Genomic DNA, 24,925 nt, shown 5'->3' on the forward strand with positions numbered 1-24,925 from the left:
ACACACACACACACACACACACACACACACACACACACACACACACATATTTGCTTTATATACATATGTATGCTTTCAAATAGTAAGTATTACTTATGAGATTTATTAGTACACCTTGTGTAGTGAGTTAATATCCTGATATCAAAAGATGAATCTTGGGCAGTTGACGTTGAGGTGTTCTTCACATCTGCTACATATTTTCAAAGTACATGGTCCTTTTATGTGATGAATGTAAAACAAGACTGAAACAAAGTGAATTGTCTTTTTCAGAGTTTCTAATTATGATATCTTCTGGTATACTCACAACCTCTTCTTTGTTTTCTACATGCTGCTGCTGTTACATGTTTCAGGGTAAGTAAAACCATTTGTACCTTCAATCTCTGTTCTCACCTCACATAGAACAGAGGGGAAACATTTGTGGGAAGGGAGATTCTCTTCATGCATTTTTTTTTAGCAGCCCAGGACTCCACAAGGGATGCCTTCAGTTCAGTCAGTACTTACCTACAAGGAACTGGCATCTGGATCTCAGGAAAACATTTTAGTTTAATTACTGTCTTCTAGACTAGATACTTTGCACCAGTCATAAATAGAATTAGGTAGGTTTATAATTGGAATGCTCCCGTTATCTCTTCTCAAGTTTTCAAGTGAACAGGACAGGAGCCTACCACTGAGGGCCTCTGAAAGACTCTATCTAGCAGGGTATCGAAGCAGATGCTGAGACTCATAACCAAACTTTGGGCTGAGAGCAGGGAATCGTATGAAAGAAGGGGGAGATAGAAAAACCTGAATGGAACAGAAGCTGCACAAGATGACCAACAGAACAAAAAATTCGGACCCAGGGTTATTTTTAAAAGACCAACACTCCAACTGAGGACCATGCATAGAGTTAACCTAGACCACCTGCTCTTTGATCACCTCCCCCCTAGAGGGTGCAGCCTTACCAGGCCACAGAGGAAGATGATGCAGCCAGTCCTGATGAGACCTGCTAGGCTAGGGCCAGATGGGAGGGGAGGAAGACCTCCACTATCAGAGGACTCCAGGAGGGCCATGAGAGGGGAAGAGAGAGGGAAGAAGGGCAGGATTGGGAGGGGATGAGAGAGGGGGCTACAGCTGAGATACAAAGTGAATAAATTGTAATATAAAAAAAAAAAATAGAAACTGTTTTCCAGGGTTTAGAGAAACAGATCCACTGTTCTTTCTTCAGATCGTTTTGTATGGTAATTGTCAAGGTATTAGGCAGTTTATGTAACTTATTTATTTCAGGGTGCATGTTCAAAATATTTATCCCTTCTTTTCCTCAGTTTTGGAGGTCATTAGTAATGACAGGGATATAACCCAGTTTTATTCCAGTTTGGCTGGTTCTTTGGTATTCCAGTTAGAATATAAAGAAGTAAGGCATCAGAAACATGAGCACTCATAATAATCATGCGCCCCAAGTGGCAGGATACAAAATCAACTCAAAAAAATCAGAAGCCCTCCTGTATACCAAAGACAAAATGGCCGAGAAAGAAATTAGGGAAACAACACCCTTCACAATAGCCACTAACCACATAAAGTACCTTGGGGTGACACTAACCAAGCAAGTGAAAGACCTGTTTGAGAAAAACTTCAAGTCTCTGAAGAAAGAAACTGAAGAAGATCTCAGAAGATGGAAAGATCTCCCGTGCTCATGGATTGGTAGGATTAACATTGTGAAAATGGCCATCCTGCCAAAAGCAATCTATAGATTCAATGCAATTCCCATCAAAATACCAACTCAATTCTTTACAGACCCTGAAAAAAAGATTCTCAGCTTCATATGGAGAAACAAAAAACCCAGAATCTCCAAAACAGTCCTGTACAACAACAGATCATCTGGAGGTATCTCCATCCCCAATCTCAAGTTGTACTACAGAGCAATAGTAATAAAAACTGCATGGTATTGGCATAAAAACAGAAAGGAGGATCAATGGAACTGCATAGAAGACCCAGAAATAAACCCACACACCTATGAATACTCGATTTTTGACAAAGAAGCCAAAACCATTCAATGGAAAAAAGACAGCATCTTCAACAAATGGTGCTGGTCCAACTGGATGTCCACATGCAGAAAAATGAAAATAGATCTATATTTATCACCCTGCACAAAACTAAGTCCAAGTGGATCAAAGACCTCAACATAAAACCAGATACTCTAAATCTGTTAGAAGAAAAAGTGGGGAACAGCCTAGAACTAATTAGCACAGGAGACAACTTCCTGAACAGAACACCAACAGCACAGGCTCTAAGAGCAACAATCAATAAATGGGGCCTCATGAAACTGAAAAGCTTCTGTAAAGCAAAGGACACTGTCATCAAAACAAAACGCCTGCCTACAGATTGGGAAAGAATCTTCACTAACCCTTTATCTGACAGAGGACTAATATCGAGTATATACAAAAAGAACTAAAGAAGCAGAAAAGCAGCAAACCAAGTAATACAATTAAAAAATGGAGAACAGAGCTAAACAGAGAATTCTCGACAGAGGAATATCGAATGGCAGAGAAACACTTAAAGAAATGCTCATCCAGAGTGGTTGAACCAGTTTACATTCCCACCAGCAATGGAGGAGGGTTCCTTTTTCTCCACAACCTCTCCAGCATGTGCTATCACTTGAGTTTTTCATCTTGGCCATTCTGATGGGCGCTTTCTCAGACAACTAGGAGTAGTGCTACCTCAAGACCCAGCTATACCACTCCTAGGTATATACCCAAAATTTGCTCAAGTACACAACAAGGACATTTGTTCAACCATGTTCATAGCAGCTTTATTTGTAATAGCCAGAACTTGGAAACAACCCAGATGTCCATCAACGGAGGAATGGGTACAGAAATTGTGGTATTTTTACACAATGGAATACTACTCAGCAATCAAAAAGGAGGAATCATGAAATTTGCAGGCAAGTGGTGGGATCTAGAAAAGATCATTCTGAGTGAAGTATCCCAGAAGGAGAAAGACAAACTTGGTATATACTCGCTTATATAGACCTACAAGACATGATAAACATAATGAAATCTACACACCTAAAGAAGATAATCAAGAAAGTGGACACAGGCGAAGGTGATTAATCCTCATTTAGAAAGACAAATGGGATGTGCATTGAACTTATGACAGGAGTCTACCACAAAAGGCATCTGAAAGACTCTACCTAGCAGTGTTTCAAAGCAGACACTAAGACTCATAACCAAACCCTCGGCAGAGTGCAGGGAATCATATGAAAGAAGGGAAGTTAGTATGATATGGAAAGGATAGGAGCTCCACAAGGACCAAATATATCTGGGCACAGGGTCTTTTCTGAGACTGACACTCAACCAAGGACCATCTATGGATATAACCTAGAACTTCTGCTCGGATGTGGCCTGTGGTAGCTCAGTAACCAAGTAGTTTTCCAAAGTAAGGGGAACACGGACTATTTCTAACAGGATCTCAAGGGCAGGCTGTTTGACCCCCCCCCCCCAGGGGAGGAGCAGTCTGTTAGGCCACAGAGGAGGACTTTGCAGCCAGCCCTGAAGATACCTGATAAAACAGGGTCAGATGAAAGGGGAGGAGGTCCTCCCCTATCAGGGGATTTGGAAAGGGGCAGGGAGGAGACCAGGGAGGGAGTGTGGGGTTGGGGAGGGAATGAGGGAGCGGGATACAGCTGGGACACAGAGTTAACAAAATGTAACTAAAAAGAAAAATAAAATTAAAAAAAAAAAAGAAATGCTCATCCTCATTAGCCATCAGGGAAATGCAAATCAAAATGACCCTGAGATATCACCTTACACCCATCAGAATGGCCAAGATGAAAAACTCAAGGGACAACACATGCTGGAGAGGTTGTGGAGAAAGGGGAACCCTCCTCCACTGCTGGTGGGAATGTAAACTGGTTCAACCACTCTGGAAATCTATCTGGCGCTTTCTAAGACAATTAGGAATAGTGCTTCCTCAAGACCCAGCTATACCACTGCTAGGTATATACCCAAAGTTTGCTCAAGTACACAAAAGAGATATTTGCTCAACCATGTTTATAGCAGCTTTATTTGTAATAGCCAGAACCTGGAAACAACCCAGATGTCCATCAACGGAGGAATGGGTACAGAAATTGTGGTATTTTTACACAATGGAATACTACTCAGCAATCAAAAAGGAGGAAATCATGAAATTTGCAGGCAAATGGTGGGACATAGAAAAGATCATCCTGAGTGAAATATCCCAGAAGGAGAAAGACAAACAGGTATATACTCACTTATATAGACCTATAAGATATGATAAACATAATGAAATCTATACACCTAAAAAAGATAATCAAGAGAGCAGACATGGGGTAAGATTATCAATCCCCGTTTTGAAAGACAGATGGGATGCACATTAAACATTGACAGGAGTCTACTGAGCGCATTTGAAAAACTCTAACTAGCAGTGTTTTCAAAGCAAAGACTCAAGACCAAACCTTTGGCAGAGTACAGGGAATCATAAGAAAGAAGGGGAGTTAGTCTGATGAGGAAAGGATAGGAGCTCCACAAGGACCAAACCTATCTGTGCACAGGGTCTTTTCTGAGACTGACATGCAACCAAGGACCATGTATGAATGTAACCTAGATCCTCTGCTCAGATGTAGCCTGTGGTAGCTCAGTAACCAATTGGTTTCCCATAGTGAGGGGAACAAGGACTATTTCTAACAGGAACTCAATGACTGGCTCTTTGGCCTCCCCACCCCCCAAGGGAGGAGCAGTCCTGTTAGGCCACAGAGGAGAGCTTTGCAGCCAGTCCTGAAGATACCTGATAAAATAGGATCAGATGAATGGGGAGGAGGTCCCCCCTATTAGTGGACTTGGCAAGGGGCACGGTGGAGAGGAGGGAGGGAGGGAGGGACTGGGAGGGAATGAGGGATCGGGACACAGCTGGGATACAGAGTTAATAAAATGTAACTGATAAGAAAAAAATAAAATTCAAAAAAAAAAAAAATCATGTGCCCCAGCTGATCATTCCTTCTCAGAAGGAAGAGGGCTTTGACAAATGGAACTGAGAATCATTTATTTCCTGTGGTCAAGGTGTATTCTGTGGAGCCTTCACCAACAGCAGAAGCGCTATGTATATGTTGAATTTGCTTTTCATTTTCTTCTCGAAGACAACTGTGTTAATACAGCCAACACACCGGGTGCTCTCTTCTGTAAATGGTCAGTGTGCTAGTTTAGTACTGTGGTCATGGAGTAGACACCAAATCAGCAGATTCCCTTCCAGGTCCCAGTAATTTAAAATACGAACTCAGTGATTAGTGACTATATAGGCCACATGTAAATTTAAATAATTTCAAATATTTTCTGACATGAAATGCTCAGAAATTTATGAAGATAACATTTTGAAAGCTATAAGTGGGAACCTAAGGTTATGAAAGAGTCAATAACTTGCCAAAATTTACTAATTTCTATAAACTTGACTTAGATAAAGGCATTTTTAAATTTCTTTTTACACACACACATCTTTTGAGAGGTTTTTTAGAGTTTGACTTAGTATTGTAATTTTATTTAAAGTTTATCTGGCCTTACTCAGGACTGTGGTTTATTTGTCATAATATCCTCATTGTTTAGTTTCTTTTTTCCCATCTTTCTCCTTGTTTCCTTTCTCTTAGAACAAAGAAAATGTGATCACATTCTGACATGACAAATTCTTCATTTATGCTTTATTAAATCACAATTCTGAAAAGAAAAATTTTCTTTCCAGTTAAAAACCAGCAGTCTTTTTTTTTTTTTTTTTTTTTTTTTTATGGTTCAGGAGTTCAAAAAGTTGTTACTTTAAAGGAGGATATTATATTAAGACTTTTCTCTACTTTTTGTAAGAAAAATACCTGTTCAAAATTAGCTCTTTTGGGTTGGAAACATGGCTCAACAGTTACAAGTACTGTCTTCCCTTTCAGAGGTCCTGAGTTCAATTCCTGGCAACCACATGGTAGCTCCCAATCATCTATGATGTGATCTGATGCCCTCTTGTGGCATTTAGGTGTACATGCAGATAGAGCATGCATACATAATTGAATAAATCTTTGAAAAAAATAAAATAAAATTAGTTCTTTTTGTAGAACAAATATTATAGGCAGGTGGTACTTTTAATTTATATATAAATTTATTTATATATAAATAATATTATTTACATATTTTTTATATTACATATGTTCATATATAGTACATATAACCAACAGAATGGTTACAAAAGAATTAAATATGATCAATGTATTTTATAACTGAATTAGTAATAAAGTGAAAGCAATTATTATAATACTAAAGTGTCATTGGATAAATTCACAATACAATAAGAATTATATATTGCTTTTTTTTATTGAACTCTGATTTGTACTAATATATCAGAATTGTTCAGATAGAAAAAAAATGACTGTTGGTAAATTTTGCAACTTTTCAAGTTTTTTTTTTTTAATTAACAAGTGTACATAGGTAAGTAAGTAATCTTAAACTATTTTTGTGCCATTACTGGGAACTCAAACAAATCTTTATTCTTGAAACTCCTGTATAATATCATCTTCCAGTCTTTTGCTAATAGGAGGGAGATGGAATTGCTTGAAGCAAGAGTCATGAATGCATGCTGAAATTTGTACTTACCAGTATACTGCAGGCTTGATGAGGCACCCATGCCTCTGACCATCCATGTGTTGAATATTTAAGGTAAAAGAGGAGCAACCTACTGTAGGATCACAGTCTCCCAGGAAATAATTTATTTAAGATAAAAAAAAAAATCAATAGAGAGCCACAGGCTGTGCTTTCAAAATACAAACATCATTTATTTACAGGAATTCTAGCAATTCGGGGAATAGATGAATCCATATTGACTAGAAACTTTAGAAAAGATTTGGCTTCAAAGTTGAGGTGATTAGATATTTTTGGCTGCTTTTCCTGCTTACATATATTTTACAGGAAAGGGCTTATTTCTTTATGTGATTTTGTAAGGTTTTGTTTAGCAGTAGAATTTTCAATTATATTTTGATCTAATTCTCTTTTTCTAATGTCAAATAACTTTCCTATTTAAAAATTCACTTCATATGTAAATTGCTGATAGTAGATAGTAATTGTTTGCATTTATGAATGATGATATGAGTTTTGATACACTCTTGATTGATCAAATTAGTTTTCCAGTGCCCATATATGTTCAGTTCAAATGTACTTCTGGCCTCGGCAAACCTGTACCTCTTATGGGTAAATACCTAATTCAGAAAATGCCTGTTTTGATGTGACAGAGCCATAATTTCCACACAGCTTCTTTTTTCTTTAAATTTATTTTAAAAAATTATTCAATTTACATGCTGATTGTAGCCCCCTCCCTCGTTTTTATCTCTGTCCCCTCCTCCTCCCTGAGTTCTCAGAGAGGGGGATTCCTCCTCCCCTAGCAACTGACCTCAGCCTGTCAAGTCTCATCAGGACTGGCTGCATCCTTTTTCCTCTGTGTTCTGGCAAGGCTGCCTGGCCAGGGGGAACTCCAAACTCCACACAGCTTCTTCTCTTTAGATCCCAAATTCATTTCATTACAAGTTTAACCCAGGGAATTAAAAGTCTGCAATTCCATTGGCCATTGAAATTGAGATTCTCTCTTTTTCCCTATATTTTTCTCATTTATTTATTTTTTTAATGTGGTGATCCTTCAAAACACATCATCATTCTTAACTTTTCTCATTGGACATGTTATCAGTAAATATTGGCTGAATGTTTATCTTTTACCTGGTGTATGTTTATGTGCATGAGTGAGTGTGTGTGTGTGTGTGTGTGTGTGTTGTGTGTGTGTGTGTGTGTGTGTGTGTTTGTGTGTGTGTGTGTTGTGTCTGTGTGTGTATGTGTGTGTGGTCTGGTCTGGGGATTAACCTCAGGGCTTCACACATTTGCCACACTAGCTGGGTACTCTACCAGAGTTATACCAGGAGCCCACTCATGTTTATATTGAGTTTTCCCAACAAACCTACAGTTGCTTCCTTTTTCTTTCACTGCTTGTCAGAGAAAACATTGGCACACCCCATGGCCAGTGAGTTGGCTTTGTGTGGAAAGGCCCTTGTTGCCAGGTCTAATGACCTCAGTTTGATCTCCAGTTTGATCTTCCACATTGTGGAAAAAAAGTACTGACTCCTGCCAATTGTCCTCTAAACTCCTCATGGCACATGCATGTGCATGCATATCTGCATGTGTACATGGATACACACATACACACAAATAAAATATAAAAAGAATTAAAATGTAGCAAAATAAGAAACAAAGAGATGCTATTGTAAAAAGTTTACAGAAAGCATTGAAAAGCAAATGGCTTTAGGACTTGATGGATATGCAAAAGTTGTTTTCACAGAAGCAAAAAGCTTTTGTTTTCTGTTATTTTCATTCACTATTTCTCCATGAGCCATGAAGTATGTTTTATCTAGTCTTATCCAGGTAAGATATAATCCCTGTGTTTTTCCTTTAAGCTTGAAGATGTGTAGCAAGAAGGTTATATTTACAGTGTTTATTGAAGTGAAAATTTGTAAGTTGATGCATGAATGCCTCACAGTTTTCAAAAAAATATCAAGAAACTTGAGCATGTTTTTTCTCTACCTCACAGAGATAGCATTTATTTGGAGAGCTAAACATTTTCTTCCTCCCTCTTAGTAATAAATTTATTTAAAATTTAGGATATTTTATTTCTTCTGAAATAGATCACACATGGAATACTTTGTATGAAATGCTATATAATGCCAACAAGAAAGGAAATGACTCTTCTTTACCCTTTCCACCCCCTGACTCAGTCTCTTTTCCATTTCCTTGTTTTTGTCCAATTTAACTTTAGTGGGATGTTGAAGTATCAAACCAATTTAGACACTCACCCTCCTGGCTGCATCAGTCTTAACCAGACCCCATCTCAGGGTGTTTCCTTCCAAGACTATGTCTCAGAACATGTTCATGGATCTTCTGAAAGATTTTCAAAACTACAAGATCATAACCAGAAAACACTTGTGAAGATTTGCCTGGAAGAGCCCAAGTTCCAAGCTCATTTTCCACAGGTCAGATTAATTCAGTGTTTAGATCTGCCAAGTCTGTGGTTTCACATAAGTGTTTGACTTTGCATTTGAACAGGTCTTTGAACATGATTTCAGGTACTAGAGGATATTTCAGGATGTTCAGACAGCAAATTTTTATTTTTATTTTGTTGCAAACTTCATACATTTAGAATTTAAAAAAAATGTCTAAGTATATAGTTTTACTGCAATACCCTTTTCTAGTGTTTGCTTCCAGAGAGACAACAAATATATATCCTAATACTATTAAGACATGCAAATGATGTTGTTAGGTCACAGAGAAAGAGGATCCAGGCAGTCCTGATGAAACTTGATAGACTAGGGTCAGGTGGCAGGGGAGGAGAGCTTCCTCTTTCAGTGGATTAGGAGAAGAGGGAGAGAGGGTGGGACTGGGAAGAGTTGAGGGAAGGGGCTACAATTGGGATTAATTATAAAAAAAAATTATAAAGACTTGCAGATGAAATAACAAAAGAACTGTAATCAAGTTTTAAAAAAAGTCCTAGCAATTGTTAGAATACAATATTATAACATAGTAATTATAAATAATAAATTGTGAAGTTAATTGTTGAATTCTTACTGTGATCTTCTTGGCACTGTGCTGACTTGCTCTGTATGCATGATTTCTTTCAATATCCACACTTGACCTTTGAAGCAACTACTTAATTATCTGCTGAAGACATTGAGCTGAAACATGCATTCTAACCAAAGTATATAAACAAGTGGTAGAAGAGGAAGTGTGTAGATGCAGGTCTTTACCTAAATACTGCCTTTGGAAAGTTCTCCAACCACTGCACAGATAATTCAGCTCCTTCCACCTTCACCCATGTCTGCCATTGTCTGAGGGAACTGCCAGTGTCCAAGAGAGGCCCACTATTCTGCATAAGAAATGGAAGAGGGAGAAAATAGGGAATAAGACAGGGGCTTACCACAGAGAGCCTCTGAAAGACTCTACTCAGCAAGGTATCAAAGCAGATGCCTAGACTCATAGCCAAACTTTGGGCAGAGTGCAGGGAATCTTATGGAAGAAGGGGGCGATAGAAAGACCTGGAGGGGACAGGAGCTCCACAAGGAGAGCAACAGAACAAAAAATCTGGACACAGGTCTTTTCTGAGACTGATACTCCAACCAAGGACCATTCGTGGAGATAACCTAGATCCCCTGCCCAGATGTAGCACATAGTAACTCAATACCCAAGTGGGTACCCTAGTAAGGAGAACAGGGACTGTCTCTGACTTGAACTCAGTGCCTGGCTCTTTGATCACCTCCCCCTGAGGTGGAGGCAGTCTTACCAGGCCACAGAGGAAGACAATGCAGCCACTCCTGATGATACCTGATAGGCTAGGGTCAGAGTAAAGGGGAGGTCCTCCAGGACCTCCCCTATAAGTGGACTTGGAGATCAGCACAGGAGGAGATGATGGAGGGAAGGTGAGTGGGGTTGTGAGGGAATGAGAGAGGGGGCTACATTTGAGTGAAGAAACTGTAATTAATATAAAAAAAGAAAAGAAAGATATGGAAGAAGGGCTAGACTTGGGAAATTCTCCTTTAAAGAGAGACAGTAGATAAGTATCAAAGTTAGAATGAATTTGTAGCTGACTTTGGAGTCAGGTGGTTAGTTTCCTGACTGTCATATAATGATAAATATTATGTATGGTAACTATGGCAAATTCCGTTTTACTGATGTGGGACTTGATTGTCTCGGGGTCACTGGCCCAAAGTTGCAATGCCACTTCTATTAGAATTTATCCAGCTCTGCCTACTCTACAGAGTGCCATGTTCACTGTGACAGTCTTCGGAGCATGAGCGAATTGCCTTCACTGCATGAGCAATGTCTGGAAGGTCACACGGGTTAGCAGACACCTCTAAGCTTATAGTCAAGAGGCTGAGGCGGGAGGATAGCAAGTCCAAAAGCAACTTGTATTAACAAAGTGAAGCTCTGTCTCAGATAAACAACAGAACAAACATCTCTATAAACACAGTGCAATTCAGTGAAAAGTATTACAGAAAAGGAGAGGCTGGAGTGTGCACTTATAGGGGAAAGAGTGTCCCGATAGATATTTGCATGTCCCCATTCAAAACTACCAATTTTTATATAGGTGTAATCTTGACCACATTCTATTATATAAAAGTTGTAATAGAACCATGCCAGTGTGTCCTATTTTCAAAACTAGAACTACACTTACATTTAACACTTTGTGTGTATAATCTTGATATGTGTCTATATATCTGTGTTATGATCATTAAATATTTAGGACATCATACTTACAGTAAACATTGGACTGATTTCATTCTTCTAAATCGTCCTAAGAGAAATATGATGTGACAACTTGTTTTTGTCAAACAGCAAGTTCTTGTTTGTCCTCACCATAAACAGATACTTGTGTGAAGAAATGCTTACATACTAATGGTAACCACTAGGATGCATGCTTGAGGTTAGGGCTCCTTATTACTTTTCCTCTCATAATTTAATTTTGTTTGAGTGGGTTGCTGAGAACATCAGGTGTGCTTTACTCATTCTTACCAATATCTTACTGTTGAAAATATAAATCGACTCGCCTTTACTCAGTGTTTGTGCCTTTGTGCATTTCTTGAAGCGTGCTTTCTAAATCTTTTCCTTAGACTTGGATTTGGATTTCTGGACCTTTGTGCCTATACTGTGCTGAGAGGCTTTACCGATGCCTCCGGAGCAACAAACCCGTCACCATCATCTCAGTAATCAGTCATCCTTCAGATGTCATGGAACTCCGAATGGTCAAAGAAAACTTTAAAGCAAGACCTGGCCAGGTGAGCCAGTGTTTAGTGCCCTTGCGAGTATCCTTTATGCTTAGGTGATTTTTAAAAATTAGTAGACAGATTTATTGGAATAGTTGTATTTCTGTTTGATCATTTAAAACGTTATCTGTTTGTTGCTTTTTTAGTATATTATTCTACATTGTCCCAGTGTATCAGCATTAGAAAACCACCCATTTACTCTCACAATGGTAAGACATATATTTCTTGAATTTTAAAAATTTTAGATCGCAGAGCATCTTTGTGTGCACATAGGTATATATATTTGTGTATCTGTGTGTCTGTATTTCTGTGTACAGATGTGTCTCTTATACATGGACACATGTCTGAGTATATGTGTATGTGTGTGAATTACATGTGTGTATTTGTGTACATATGGATTTTTCTTCATCCTAAAATTTATTAGATCATAGTTCCTTCATATTTTAAAAAATCTTTTTAAAATGTATTTATTTATTATTCACCTTGTATCCCAACTGTAGCCTCTTCCCTCATCCTCTCCCAAGCCCACCTTCCCTCCCTCTTTTCCACCCATACCCCTCCCCTAGTGCACTGATAGGGAGGTCCTCCTCCCCTTCCCTTTCATCCTAGTCTATAGGTCTCATCAGGACTGGCTACATTGTACTCCTCTGTGGCCTGGTAAGGCTGCTCCCACCTCAGGGAGAGGTGATCAAAGAGCAGGCCACTGAGTTCATGTCAGAGACAGTCCCTGTTCCCCTTACTAAGGAACACTTGGATGCTGAGCTTCCATGAGCTATATCTGTGCAGGGGTTCTAGGTTATCTCCATGAATGGTCCTTGGTGGGAGTAGCAGTATCAGAAAAGACCCCTGGGCCCAGATTTCTTGGTTCTGTTGCTCTCCTTGTGGAACTCCTGTCCCCTCCAGGTCTTTCCATCTCCCTCTTCCTTCATAAGATTCCCTGCACTCTGCTCAAAAATTTGTCTATGAGTCTCAGCCTCTGTTTTGATACCCTCCTGGGTAGAGTCTTTTCAGAGTTCCTCTGTGGTAGGCTCCTGTCCTGTTCCCTGTTTTCTCCCTCTCCCGAGTTTAAGGACAATGTAAAAGGTATGAGATTCTGTGTCAAAAATTATTTTGTGTTATTCCGCATATAAATTATGTATGGATATCAAACATAGGCAGTTTTCATTAGAGGGTTGTATGCTGTGGATGATATGGAAGCATTAAAAATACAGAGAATGGTAAGAGAAGGTGAAACACAATTTAGCTAGTAACTCCATATATGAGGAAAACAAAATTGGAGAAACAAAATTGGATAAATATTAAAGATTTCTAAATAGTATCACAAATTCTGTTTTACCTGCATTAGTATAATCATAAAATATTTAAACCCAATGTGTGTCATAAATCTACGTTATTTACATTATAGGAAATTAGCAAAGATAATAAAATGTATTCATTCCAATGGTTTCATGCATTTTGACCATGTGGCTCTACAGTGCCCTCTCCATCTCAATCCTTATCACTTCTTCTTCACGTCTTGTGTGCCATACAGAGATTTTATGTTCTTTGTAAAAATCTAGGATCCAAAATTGAGATCCAAAATTGCCTCTCCCTGCACCTCAGATGTTTTGCTTAGTTTGCTGGCCTCTGGCTGGTCATCTCTCTGTGTAGTAGAGGTGGGACTCAAGCTTGTGGTTTCACTCTGCTCTCAGGTCACTAGATGTATAGGCTTAAATCAACTTAGGCAATTTAAATTTCACATGATTCAAAAATATTAGACAACATAGAAATATTTCTAATTTTTCATTTCCATATCCTTTTTTTCCCCCATAATTTGATATAGATATTTCTGGATTTTTTGCAATCTACTTCAATTGCCAATGCCTGGCAATTGCATGTTAGATCATATGGTTCTGTCACTAGCTTACTTCAGTCAACACTATACTGTGAACAACCTCAAATTTTAATAGTGTGTTTGTACGCTCCTCCATTGTTTCATTGCCCACACACTATTCCATGGCCAGAAAATACAGTTTGTTTAATATTTCCATTCATGTCTGATGTTTTGTTTTCATTCATGCTTCTGATAAAGACAAGAATAAAGACTACACGTTAAATGTATACAAACAGTAAATTTGAACACAGTAGGGAGACAGAAAGAAAACCTGATAATATCATATGTTTATGTTTGGGGTTTGGGTTTTGGAAGTGACTCTTAAGTTACATGTATTAAATTGAAGATCCGTGACACATGGGTGTATTATTTTACCTTTTGGGACATTTGGCTTTTAATATACTGTTGTGATTAACTCAGTTACAAACAAAAAATATGTGGGGATTTAAAGAGCTGCAAGTACAGCATAAAGAGTAGTCATGGAAATACAGAAAGTATCAGGCCTGTGAATAATACCATTGTGATTTTAGTTTTTATTTGAATTGATTCCTTGAAATCACCTGCGTAGAATACTGTGTAAGGAATTCTATATTTAAAGAATAAAAGAAATAATAAGCATGTGTCAAATTGTTGAAATAAAAATCAGGAACCATATTTCATAATCATCAAAGTTTGTCATCTAGCGAGGTAGCAAGTGATGCTGAGGTCTATCAGAATAGCTAGCAGCACCGGCCCAGCACAGTATGGATTTATAATTTCTTCCTCTGGAGTGATGGTGAGAAGTTCTGAATAATTATTATCTGCCACCGTGTGGGCTTTGACTACTGTGAAAGGGCAAGCATTTGTCGTGAGAAATAGCTACTCACATGAAGTTAAAAACTGGATTCTTAGAGCCCTCAGGACACAATTCTGAGTAGAGAGTAGTTTGCTGTGTCACACCCATTAGTCCTTTCACACCCATTAGTCCTTTGGAGTTTTGCATGTTTTACCCAGTCCCAGAAATGTATCTGATTAACAAATATTTGACTGTAAAATTGCATCTAAATCATGTTCGCTTTTGATTGTTTTAAGACTATTTTCAGTTCTCAGCTTTCATACATCCATAACCTTGAAGCTGTTATCAGAAAAAAAAAAAAAAAAAAAGCAATGTAGAAGTTGAAAAGGGAGAAAATACACAAGTAACTTTAGATGGCTCAGGAGATGAGGCATACTGTCACAGTCATCACAGATTCAGAAATTCTTTGAGAGTTTATTTTTAAATTTGTTTCATCAACATAGCATTAAACAGAGAACATAGGTTTTGAGAAATGAAGGCATTTATTGAATGCCAACTACAAAGATAGGAGTGTTTTTTTCATAAAAATATTTTCCAACATGTTCCAACTGGAGAAAAATAGCATAACATGCCACTAAACATCAAGTGTCTTCAACAAAAACATAGAGCGCACCCCACTCTTTAGAATTTATGCTCTAAGCAAAAACTTTTATGTAACAGGACACGACTTTTACCTTTATATCAAACATCTCACTTCTCCAAGGCATCTTGCTTAAGTCAAAAGGAGAAACACACAAAAAAGCAGAGCTTATAAATCTGAAGGGCTTTTAGCTTGCATATGACCTTGAGTGAGCTGCATTTAAAAATACAACTCAGATCAGCACACTCCTGAGAGAAAGCTCAGCGTCATAAATTCATTATATTGAAACAAAAATGTATTTTTGAAGCTTTTGCTTTTTAACCAACTAGTCTTGTTTCTATACTTTGGGATCTCAAGGCAAGGGGCAGAATCTTCCATCTACACGATAGATTTTCAGATTGTTGCCATATTGTCATACACCCAAATCCCCTTTTTTCAGTTTGAAAATTGCATGCTCTTCTCCTATATTTTATTATAAGCAAATCAAAAACCACAACAAAACACCACTCCGTGCACAACTTTAAAAGTGAATAAGATAATCCAAATTAAAAGCAGGTGTTTTGTCGGTTTTTTTTTTTTTTTTTTTTTTTTTTTTATTTGTTTAAAGTAATAGCATAGCTACAGAGTACTGACCTCAGCATTTTGGGGGAGAAAATTATTTGATGTGGCCTTTGTTATTTGAATAATGTGCTGTATAGGAACACCTGTAGCCTTGACCTGATAGATGCTACTAGTACCTTCTACTATGACTACTAATGAGCCTGGTCTTGTCAAGTGGGAACGTTCTTCGCGGATGAGAACCTCTGTGCCAGATCAGCTGTTCGCTACTGTAGCTAGAATGCTCAAAGACCCCAAGGTGTTTCCCTTGAGAAGACAGAACTTAGACCACAGTAGAGAACCCAGAGGGTGGGAGGGCTTCAGTCTAGGAGTGATTCAGACTAGGAATCCAGTTTCATGTCAGTGTGAGCTGCTCCCTCTCACCTGACTGGCATTTGGAGACAGGGTGCTCATGTGAACATCAAAATTTAAAAATAAGTTTTGCTTACTCAGCCTGAATTCTCTTTAGACTCCCACACGTTCCCAAATATCGTCATGATGTACTGCAGAGTTTTAAAAGGGAATTTGACTGTCTTTCAAATTCAGAATTATATTCTTCATGTTCACTGTCATCAGTTCTCAGGTAATAGTGTTTATTTAGGTCAGAATCAAAGGGAAATTACTAAAATGGCCAAGTAAATGCCCAACAGGTTTCAGAGTTCAGTCTACTTGAAAATTGCATAGTTTTTCTCTGAAATCCCAAGGCATGGGGTAAAATGTGTGTCATTCTTTGAGAAAAGCTCTTTGGGTTAGAAAAAAAACTACTTTGGGAAATATGACATGCTTTTGGACTGTGGGACAACAGTGATAGAACCTTTCCTTAGCTCGGTGAAGCTGCACTATGAATACAGGGCTTCTGAGCTTCATGACAAGAAACTGCGGTCCTGGGTGTTAGAGAGTTCTTGTCTCAAAATGTCATTATTACTCTGTCACCATAAATGGATATAATTGTTAGCTATATCACTCTTCATTGACAGTTCCTTTTAAATCTTAAAGAGGTTCCCTGGTTTCTTGTCATTTAGAGGACCTGCTCTGAGGTCTGATATCCTGATGTGTTTCCTTTTGTTTGTGAGCTATAGGTTTTCTCTTGAAGTTTCCGTGTTTCTTTGCTCTGTATTATTTTTTTTCCCTAAACTGTGTTGAGGGCATTCCTTCTCTTGTCATACCTACTTGGTGTTCTACATGCCTTCTAAGTTTATTTGTTCATCTCTACCCCTAGACCTGGGGACTTTTATTCTATAATTTCGTTGAGCAGATTCTCTATGTCTTTAAATTTAATCTCAACCCTGTGAGTGTTTATGTTTGGTTTCATAATACAGCTCAGGATTCTTGGAAATTGTAATCATTTTTTTATAGTAAATTGCTATTTACTATATTCTTTTGTTTATGTTTATATGTGGTATTTTCTCTACCTTGACCTTCATCTCTCACGTTCTTTACTAGGTTGAGTCTACTGTGATGTTTTTACTATTGTTTTCTTATTTGATTCATTTGGCCCATCATTGCCAGAATCTCCGTTTTCTTTCTTTTCCAAGATTAAATTTCATTGCTGAATTTCTCTGTTATGTTGTTAATTTTCTCATACATATTGAAAATTTTCTCATCTACCTTTCTGACTTTCTGTTCTATGTTGTTGCCTGTCTAGTCCAGAGCTTTGGTTGATTTTCTTACTTCTTGCTTCTGCTTGTTTCAGTTATTTTTGTGGGGACTGAACACTTTCAGGAGTAAGCTTTTGCATTTTACCCATTGTACTAGTTTTGAATCTGTAATTTTTAAGGTGTGATCTTTCACAGGAAGCCTGTTGCTTTTTTTTTTTTCTCATGATATTTTGTGTTGTTATGTTGCCATTTATGTATCTATTGTTTGCATGTATCTTCCGTTTGTTTTGGAAGAATCTTCTTACTGATCAGCATATTTTTTTAAAAAAGTTTAGTGTGTGTGTGTGTGTGTGTGTGTGTGTGTGTGTGTGTAGTTTCCCTGTGGATATGTGCCAGTGCCTGCAAAGACCAGATGCTTCAGAGTCACTAACCTGAAGTTAGAAGTGATTTTGAGTCACCTAACCATGATGCTGGGAACTGAACACTGGTTCTCTACCAAAACAGCAAGTGCTCTTAAAAGAACCATCTCCCCAACCAAGCACCCAACTCAAAATAACAACTACCCTTAAACAAAGAACCATCTCCCCAGCATAGCGGCCAGTTTTGGAGAGCTAAGTCCCTAGTATCATTCAGAAAGCAAAGAAGAAAAAAAATAGTTGTAAGAGCAACTCAAAAGCAAACAGTATGTTGAAACATACCTAAAATTAATTAAACCTCCCTAATCCATCACCAATACCTAGGGAACAACAAAAAATGGCAAAAATAATGTGCAGAATATTATAAAATTAAAAAAATTTAGGGTGACTGTGGAGTTACCAGAAGGGGCTGGGATAGAAGAAAATGTAGAAGAAACAAAGTTAAATAAAGGAGAAAGAGAAGACTGGGGAAAATGTTGAGGACAAGAGGAAGAAAGAGATAAAAAATAAAATACTACAAAAATCAAAACATTTGTAAAGAAAATTAGATAAATGTAAAAACAAAACAAAGAAACAACACCAAAAAATAGAGGTCTGGAGAGATGACTCAGTGGTTCATCAGACTGGCTGATATTCCAAAGGTCTTTCTTTTCATTATTAACTTGTTGAGACATATGTGAATACTTCTGTGTCCTTCCAGCATGATTTTTACTCAGAAATAAACACGCTTTTCTGACATCTGTAGTTTAAGTTGTGTGATTCATTATTTTAAAGCCTTAATAACCTTATTTTATGTTTCCATGAGTCAGAATCTAGTGGTTCATTTGTTTTTGTCCACACTTTCACATAGCATGCTTGCTCTTCCATGATTTTTATGTTTAATGTGACAATCAGTCACTTTTGAGATTTTTTTTTCAATTTTAAGATTTAAAGAAAACATAACAATTTTATGGTTGTTATTTATTAAATTTTAATTCATTAAATGTAACTAGTAAGTCTGTGTCAGTTACTTTGATTGTTGGTCTTAATCCCATCTACTTAGCACTTAAAACTTGACTTATATTTGTGTTTCACAGATCTTTTGGTTTAGACACTCAGAGAAGACAGTAGATTCCTAGGCACAGGGTGTAATCATGTATTCCAGGCATAGCTGTAAAATCACAGGCAGTGATTAGTATCCACAGAACCCAACAGAATGTTGGAGGTGGGTTTTTTTTGTTTTTTTGTTTTTTTTTTTTTTTTTGAGAATTAAACATCACCTAACTCCTGAACTTTGGCTGTCTTCCAGGAGAAAAGAAATGTTTCCTCAGAGGCTAATGATAGCCTCTGTGATAAATGTGTTCTAAATAAGGCAGCATGTTCAGAACAAATAGACTGGTTAATATTAATTTGATTTATTCAATCAATAGGTTTTGATATTCTGTTCACCTCTTGATTTCAAGGAGAAAATAATGAAGATACGCATTTCTTGACTTCACCCTTCTGACTACTGCTGCAGCTCATGAGATCTTTCTATCTTTCTCTATTACTTATCCTTATTTGTCCACAGCAGCACTCCAGGAAGATACTTTCAAGGTGCACAATGCCCTCTTACTGCTAAATGCAGTAACTTTTCTCCAGGGCTTAATGAGCTTTATAGATCATCGCCTTTTCGTGCTGCTGTTCCTTTTATCGAAACACTTTTTACAATTTTCATTTTGTTTCCAGTAACTTCCATTTATCTGTCTTTCCTCATCATTTTTGACTACTTTGATTTACTCTTGTTTCTTTTATTTCCCTTGACATTACCATGAGCTCTGAATACCAAGGTGCACTTTTATCGATTCCTTGAACCCCTATTACTTTACAACTGTGCACATTTCTCTGTTGACACATCAGTGTTCCCAGCTCTGAAATTCCAGGTCACATCTCTAAGTGTTTCCCAGGCATTTAATGCATTGACCTTTTCTTTGACTAATAAAGCATACAGTGGAGGGTCAGAATAGAGAAATGATGTGATAGGGCTTATTTCTGAACAGACTCTGGTTGCTACATTAAGAAGGAGCAAGAGCAGATTCTGGGAGAGCAGTTAGGAGTCTGTTCCAGTCATCCAGTGCAGGTATGATGATAAATTTTGATCATGGTGCTGACACTGGAAGTGCTTAGCTTCTGAATCCATTTTTGAAGTTTGATGGTCAGGAATTTTTTTCCACAGTGATTAGATTGTAAATGTGGAGAATTCAAGTTTCATATGTAGGTTTCTGGGCTGAACAATTAGAGTTCTATTAACTAAACTAAGCCAGCCTAGATTGTGGTCCAGGTTGTGATGGGTATTATAAAACTGTTTCAATTATGTTATCTGGACATGAATTGCATTGTGCTTGGATTATTTATTCAATAAATGAATGGGAGCTTATTCTTTGTTTTCACTGGATCAGAGTTCTGGAACCAGAGCCCTGTATGTTTTGCCTCTGCTTGCCTTTGGGTTTGTGGAGTGGTACTTGTCCTTTTTTTTTTTTTTTTTTCTTTTTGCGGTAGGGGGGTCTGGCTGAAGTAAATCTTGGGAGAAATAAACTCATATACAAAGATAGAAACTTTTAATCATTTTTGCACCCCCAACTCTTGCTTCTTTCTGCTACTGAGAGAGTTGATTTTCTCCAGTGGTTTTTTTTTTTTTTTTTCATAAACCCATTTTAATGTGTTGATTGTTGCTTTCTTGACAATTTCTTGTCTACTCCAAAATCATGATAATTCTTTTTTAAAGAGCTTTTACTTTATTAATTTCTCCTCCCTTCCCATTTCCACCTCCCCTCTCAGGAAAGGGGAGCTCCCTTGCCCATCAACTTTCATCACAACTGAGCGTGACCTATTCCCTTGTGCCCTGTCAAGGCAGTAGCATCGGGGGAAGTGATCAAAAGTTGACAAGTGAGTCCATGTCCAGTGCCTTCACCACTTCCCTTACTAGAGGAACCACATGAGGCCCAAGCTGCTCATCTGCTACATCTTTGTAGGGGGACTGGTGCTCCTACTTATATACAGGGGAATTTTAGTTTCAGGTATCTTCTCATTCCGTTCAGAAATCACCACCTTACTACATTCTGCCTTTTAAATACTTGTCAAATATTTTCCAATTGTACAGATAATTTGTTTCATTTTCTTCATCATTGTTCGTATTTTTAATAACTTTAGGCTTATCATTTTAGTGTTTGTTTCCTTTTTACATTGGTTCATTTAATTTTTATGTTTGAGTGTTTTGCATGCATATATATTCGTGCACTACATGAGTGGCCGGTGCCCGTGCAGATCAGAAGGCTGCACCAGATTCCCTGAAACTGGAGTTACAGATGGTTGTGAGCTGCTGGGTAGGTGCTCTGAACTGAATCGACATCCTCGGAAAGAGCAGCCGGGTTTTGAACCACTGGGCCATCTCTCTAGTCCCTATTTGTTACTGTAAGAGACATAAAAGGGTACTTTTGACTTATCAAAAATTCCAGTTAACATATTTTTCTAAGAATTTTATGTTTAATAGTGAGTATAAATTTCCACACATACAGATACACATTATTTATGTTATTCTATTTATTTTCAAGTAGACAGTAGCATTTTTATATTCATGAAAGTGCTTAGCATCACCTTGTGGCAGTAATGTAATGGGGATCTGTGCTTTCTCGACTCACTGTCCTTTCTCATGCTGTTTGAACATCCCTCATTTGTGAGTTTGCATGAGCTCCTGTCACAGTATCTGCACTATGTGGGAACCCCAATAAATTTGTGTTTAGAATATGAATTAGTTGTGAAAGTAAGACAAACTTTTGAAATCCATATTTTTTGCTCAGGTTCATTTTCCAACATTTTATTCAAGCAATACTTGATTCAACGAATATTTTTTCCACCTTCTATCTTGTATGTATGTGTTATATGTTTAAACATATAACGACAATTTTGAACTATTTCTTGATTTTTAGACATTTTTAACCTATGCATGTGGACAAGATATACTACAAAATGTAACCTGAGGACAAAGGTATACAGCTGTAACATGGGGACACAAAAGCTGTACAGGTCCTTTTAGGTTCAGAGAAGTGAAGAATTTTATTGACAAAAAAAAAAAAAAAAAAAATCATCCTGAGTGAGTTGTTCCAGAAGCAAAAAGACACATACGGTATATACTCACTCATATAAACATACAACATAGGATAAACCCACTAAAATCTGTACATCTAAACAAACTAAGCAAAAGAGAGGACCCTAACTAAAATGCTCAATCCCCATCCTGAAAGGCAAAGAGGATGGACATCAGAAGAAGAAGAAAACAGGAAACAAACAAGGAACCTACCACAGAGGGCCTCTGAAAGCCTCTGCCCTGCAGACTATCAAAGCAGATGCTGAGCCTGATGGCCAACTGTCGGGCAGAGTGAATGGGATTTTCTGTAAGAAGTGGGAAATAGCAAGAGCTGGAGAGGACAGGAACTCCACAAGGAGAGCAACAGAACAAAACATTTGAACACAGGGAACTTCCCAGAGACTCATACTCCAAACAAGGACTATTCATGGAGATAACCTAGAACCCCTGCACAAATGTAGCCCATGGCAGTTCAGTGTCCAAGTGGGTTACATAGTAATGGGAAGACGGACTGCCTCTGACATAATCTGATTGGCCTGCTCGTTGATCACCACCCCCTGAGGGGGGAGCAGCCTTACCAGGCCACAGAAGATGACAATGCAGCCACTTCTGATAAGAACTGATAGTCTAAGATCAGAAAGAAGGAGAGGAAGACCTCCCCTATCAGTGGACTTGGGGAGGGGCATGCATGCAGAAAGAGGAGGAAGGGTGGGATCGGGAGTGGAGGAGGGAGGGGCTTATGGGGGGTACAAAATGAATAAAGAGTTATTAATAATAATAATAAAATATTTTAAAAAATTCAGGCTTTCCCATGAATTGATGGCTTTGAGATAAGTCTCAAAGAGTTGCTAGGAGTCAACAGCAAAAGAGAAAGGAATTTATTATAAATGACCAGACTGTAAGTAGATGGGGGGGTTCTATTAGATATTTATAGTTTGGTTTACTGAATTAAAATGGTGAAACTGAATCATACAGTATAGAGATGAAAATAGTGGGAACAACTGTTTTTGGCCTTTGACCATAAGAATAAAGAATTTGGATGTTAGTCAGCTTTTCATCACTGTGACAGAATACCAAAGAAGCCAACTTAAGGGAAGGATTTATTTTGGCTCGTAATTCTGAAGGTTTCAGCCTGTTGTCAGCCAAATTGTCTGTGGTGGAGCATTATGCCATAAGGACATGGAAGAGCATAATGTTCATTTTGCAGTGGCCAAGAAATAGAGGAAGCATGAGAGAAAGGCCTGGGGACAGGGCGTACCCTTCAGCGTCAGGCCTCCAGTGCTCTGGTTTCTGATGTAAATCACCATAGCTCATCCAACTGTGCATGTATTAGTAGATGAACCAATTGGTTTAGTTAATGTCCTCCTTCTTCAGTTACCTCAGTAGCTTCCCCAGGTGGGAATAAAGACTTCAATCAATAGCTAGTGTTTTCTCATACAGCACAAAAAAGTCAACCAATGTGAGATTGCTGTAGTCAGTCATTTTCCTTTGGAACCTTATTTGAAAGCACTTGAAAGAAGATTGAATCCTGGTAGCAGGACTAATCTGTGAGATTTGGTCCTTAGTCTGGAAAAACTTTTATTCCATGTACAGATATATGCGAATCAAAAGAATGTCATTGAGAAGTAAGATAATAATGATTTCAACTAAATTAAATTTAGAATGAACTGTCTGGAAGACAATAAAAGATGGGAGATTAGAGCTAGAAAATAAAAAAGGAGTCACAGAGGCAGATCACAAATATCCTTATAATCATTTTATGATCTGTGATTATTTTGTCTGATTCAACAAATTTGACTACACCTAACCTTTAGATAGAAAATTTAAGTATAAACTTGAATCATTTTTTTATTTCAAGTCTCATGATTTAAAAACAAAAAAATTATTTCTTAATTTTTTGATGTTTGATAAATGAATAGTGAAATCATTATAGTCTTCAAATAGATTTATTTTAATATTTTGTGCTACTTCTATGTAATAATTAGAAAATTTTGCATGTTAGTAAGCTCATGCCAATCAATCAAATATAAAGATAAGATATAGTGCCTCCAGTTTATCTGAGTAGAGACATAGATCAAATACTGAAGCCCAAATTGTCAATTCTGACACTTTTTATTCTCTTATCCTTAATTTTGGATAATACGTATTTGCTATTTATTTTAAGTTCCAATCTTTACATCTAGGAGGATTTTGTGGTGCTACAATGATTACATTTGAGATAAACTTTTATTTAAAGTCTTGAAGTATTTTGAAATTATAATTATAGTAGAGGTATTTGATTTATATTTTTAAGGTATATGTGAAATTACTGAGTATTCTTATTGTTTCTTTTAAATTTTACTGTCTAGCTTATAAACAGATATTAGCTGTATAATATAGGATAACCATACTAAATCTACAGACCTAAGGAAGCTAAACAAGAAGGAGAAGCTTAGAGAGCATGCTTAAATCTCATTCAGAGTAGCAAGCAGGATAGACACCAGAAGCAGAGGAAGAGAGGGAACAGGATGGGAGCCTACTGTAGAGGGTCCTCTGAAAGGTTCCACCCAACAGGGGATCTAAGCAGATGCTGTGACTCACAGGTAAACTTTTAGCAAAGCTCAGGGAGCCTTATGGAAGGAGGATACCAGGACTGAGAGGGAGCAGGAGCTCCACAAGAGACCAACAAAATGAAAATATCTTGGCCTAGGGGGTCCCTGCAGAGAATGATGCACCAACCAAGGATCATGCATGGAGAGGACCTAGAACCCCCCCCACCCCCCGTTCATAGGCAGCTCAGTCTCCATGTGGGTTCCCGAGTAAGAGGAGCAGCGGCTTCTCTGTCATGAATGCATTTGCCTACTCTCTGATCAATTTCCCTGGCAATGTGACATTGCCTCAGAGGAAGAGGATCCAGGCAATGCTGATGAGACTTGATAAGCTAGGGTTAAATGACAGGGGATGAGGACTCCTCCATTTGGTGGACTAAGGAAATGGGGTAGGGGGAAAGGAGGGAGGGAGGGTGTGAGCAGGAGGAGATGCAGGTCAGGGCTACAATCGGGATATAAAATGAATAGATTGTAAAACGAAAGGGAAGGAAGGAAGGAAGGAAGGAAGGAAGGAAGGAAGGAAGGAAGGA

General features: G+C 37.9%; 1 protein-coding gene across 1 annotated transcript in view; it reads left to right on the forward strand.

Moving 5' to 3' along the window:
* Positions 1 to 24,925, forward strand: part of Nox4 (NADPH oxidase 4) — a 123,792-nt gene that overhangs the window by 22,684 nt on the left and 76,183 nt on the right. The window contains exons 6-9 of the mRNA XM_055623253.1: positions 271 to 351; positions 8,809 to 9,022; positions 11,654 to 11,818; positions 11,953 to 12,015. Coding sequence (XP_055479228.1) covers positions 271 to 351; positions 8,809 to 9,022; positions 11,654 to 11,818; positions 11,953 to 12,015 — 523 coding nt within the window. The remainder of the gene's footprint in view (positions 1 to 270; positions 352 to 8,808; positions 9,023 to 11,653; positions 11,819 to 11,952; positions 12,016 to 24,925) is intronic.

Source organism: Psammomys obesus, unplaced genomic scaffold (assembly GCF_907164565.1).
Source record: "Psammomys obesus unplaced genomic scaffold, mPsaObe1.curated_primary_1811, whole genome shotgun sequence".
NCBI lineage: Eukaryota > Metazoa > Chordata > Mammalia > Rodentia > Muridae > Psammomys > Psammomys obesus.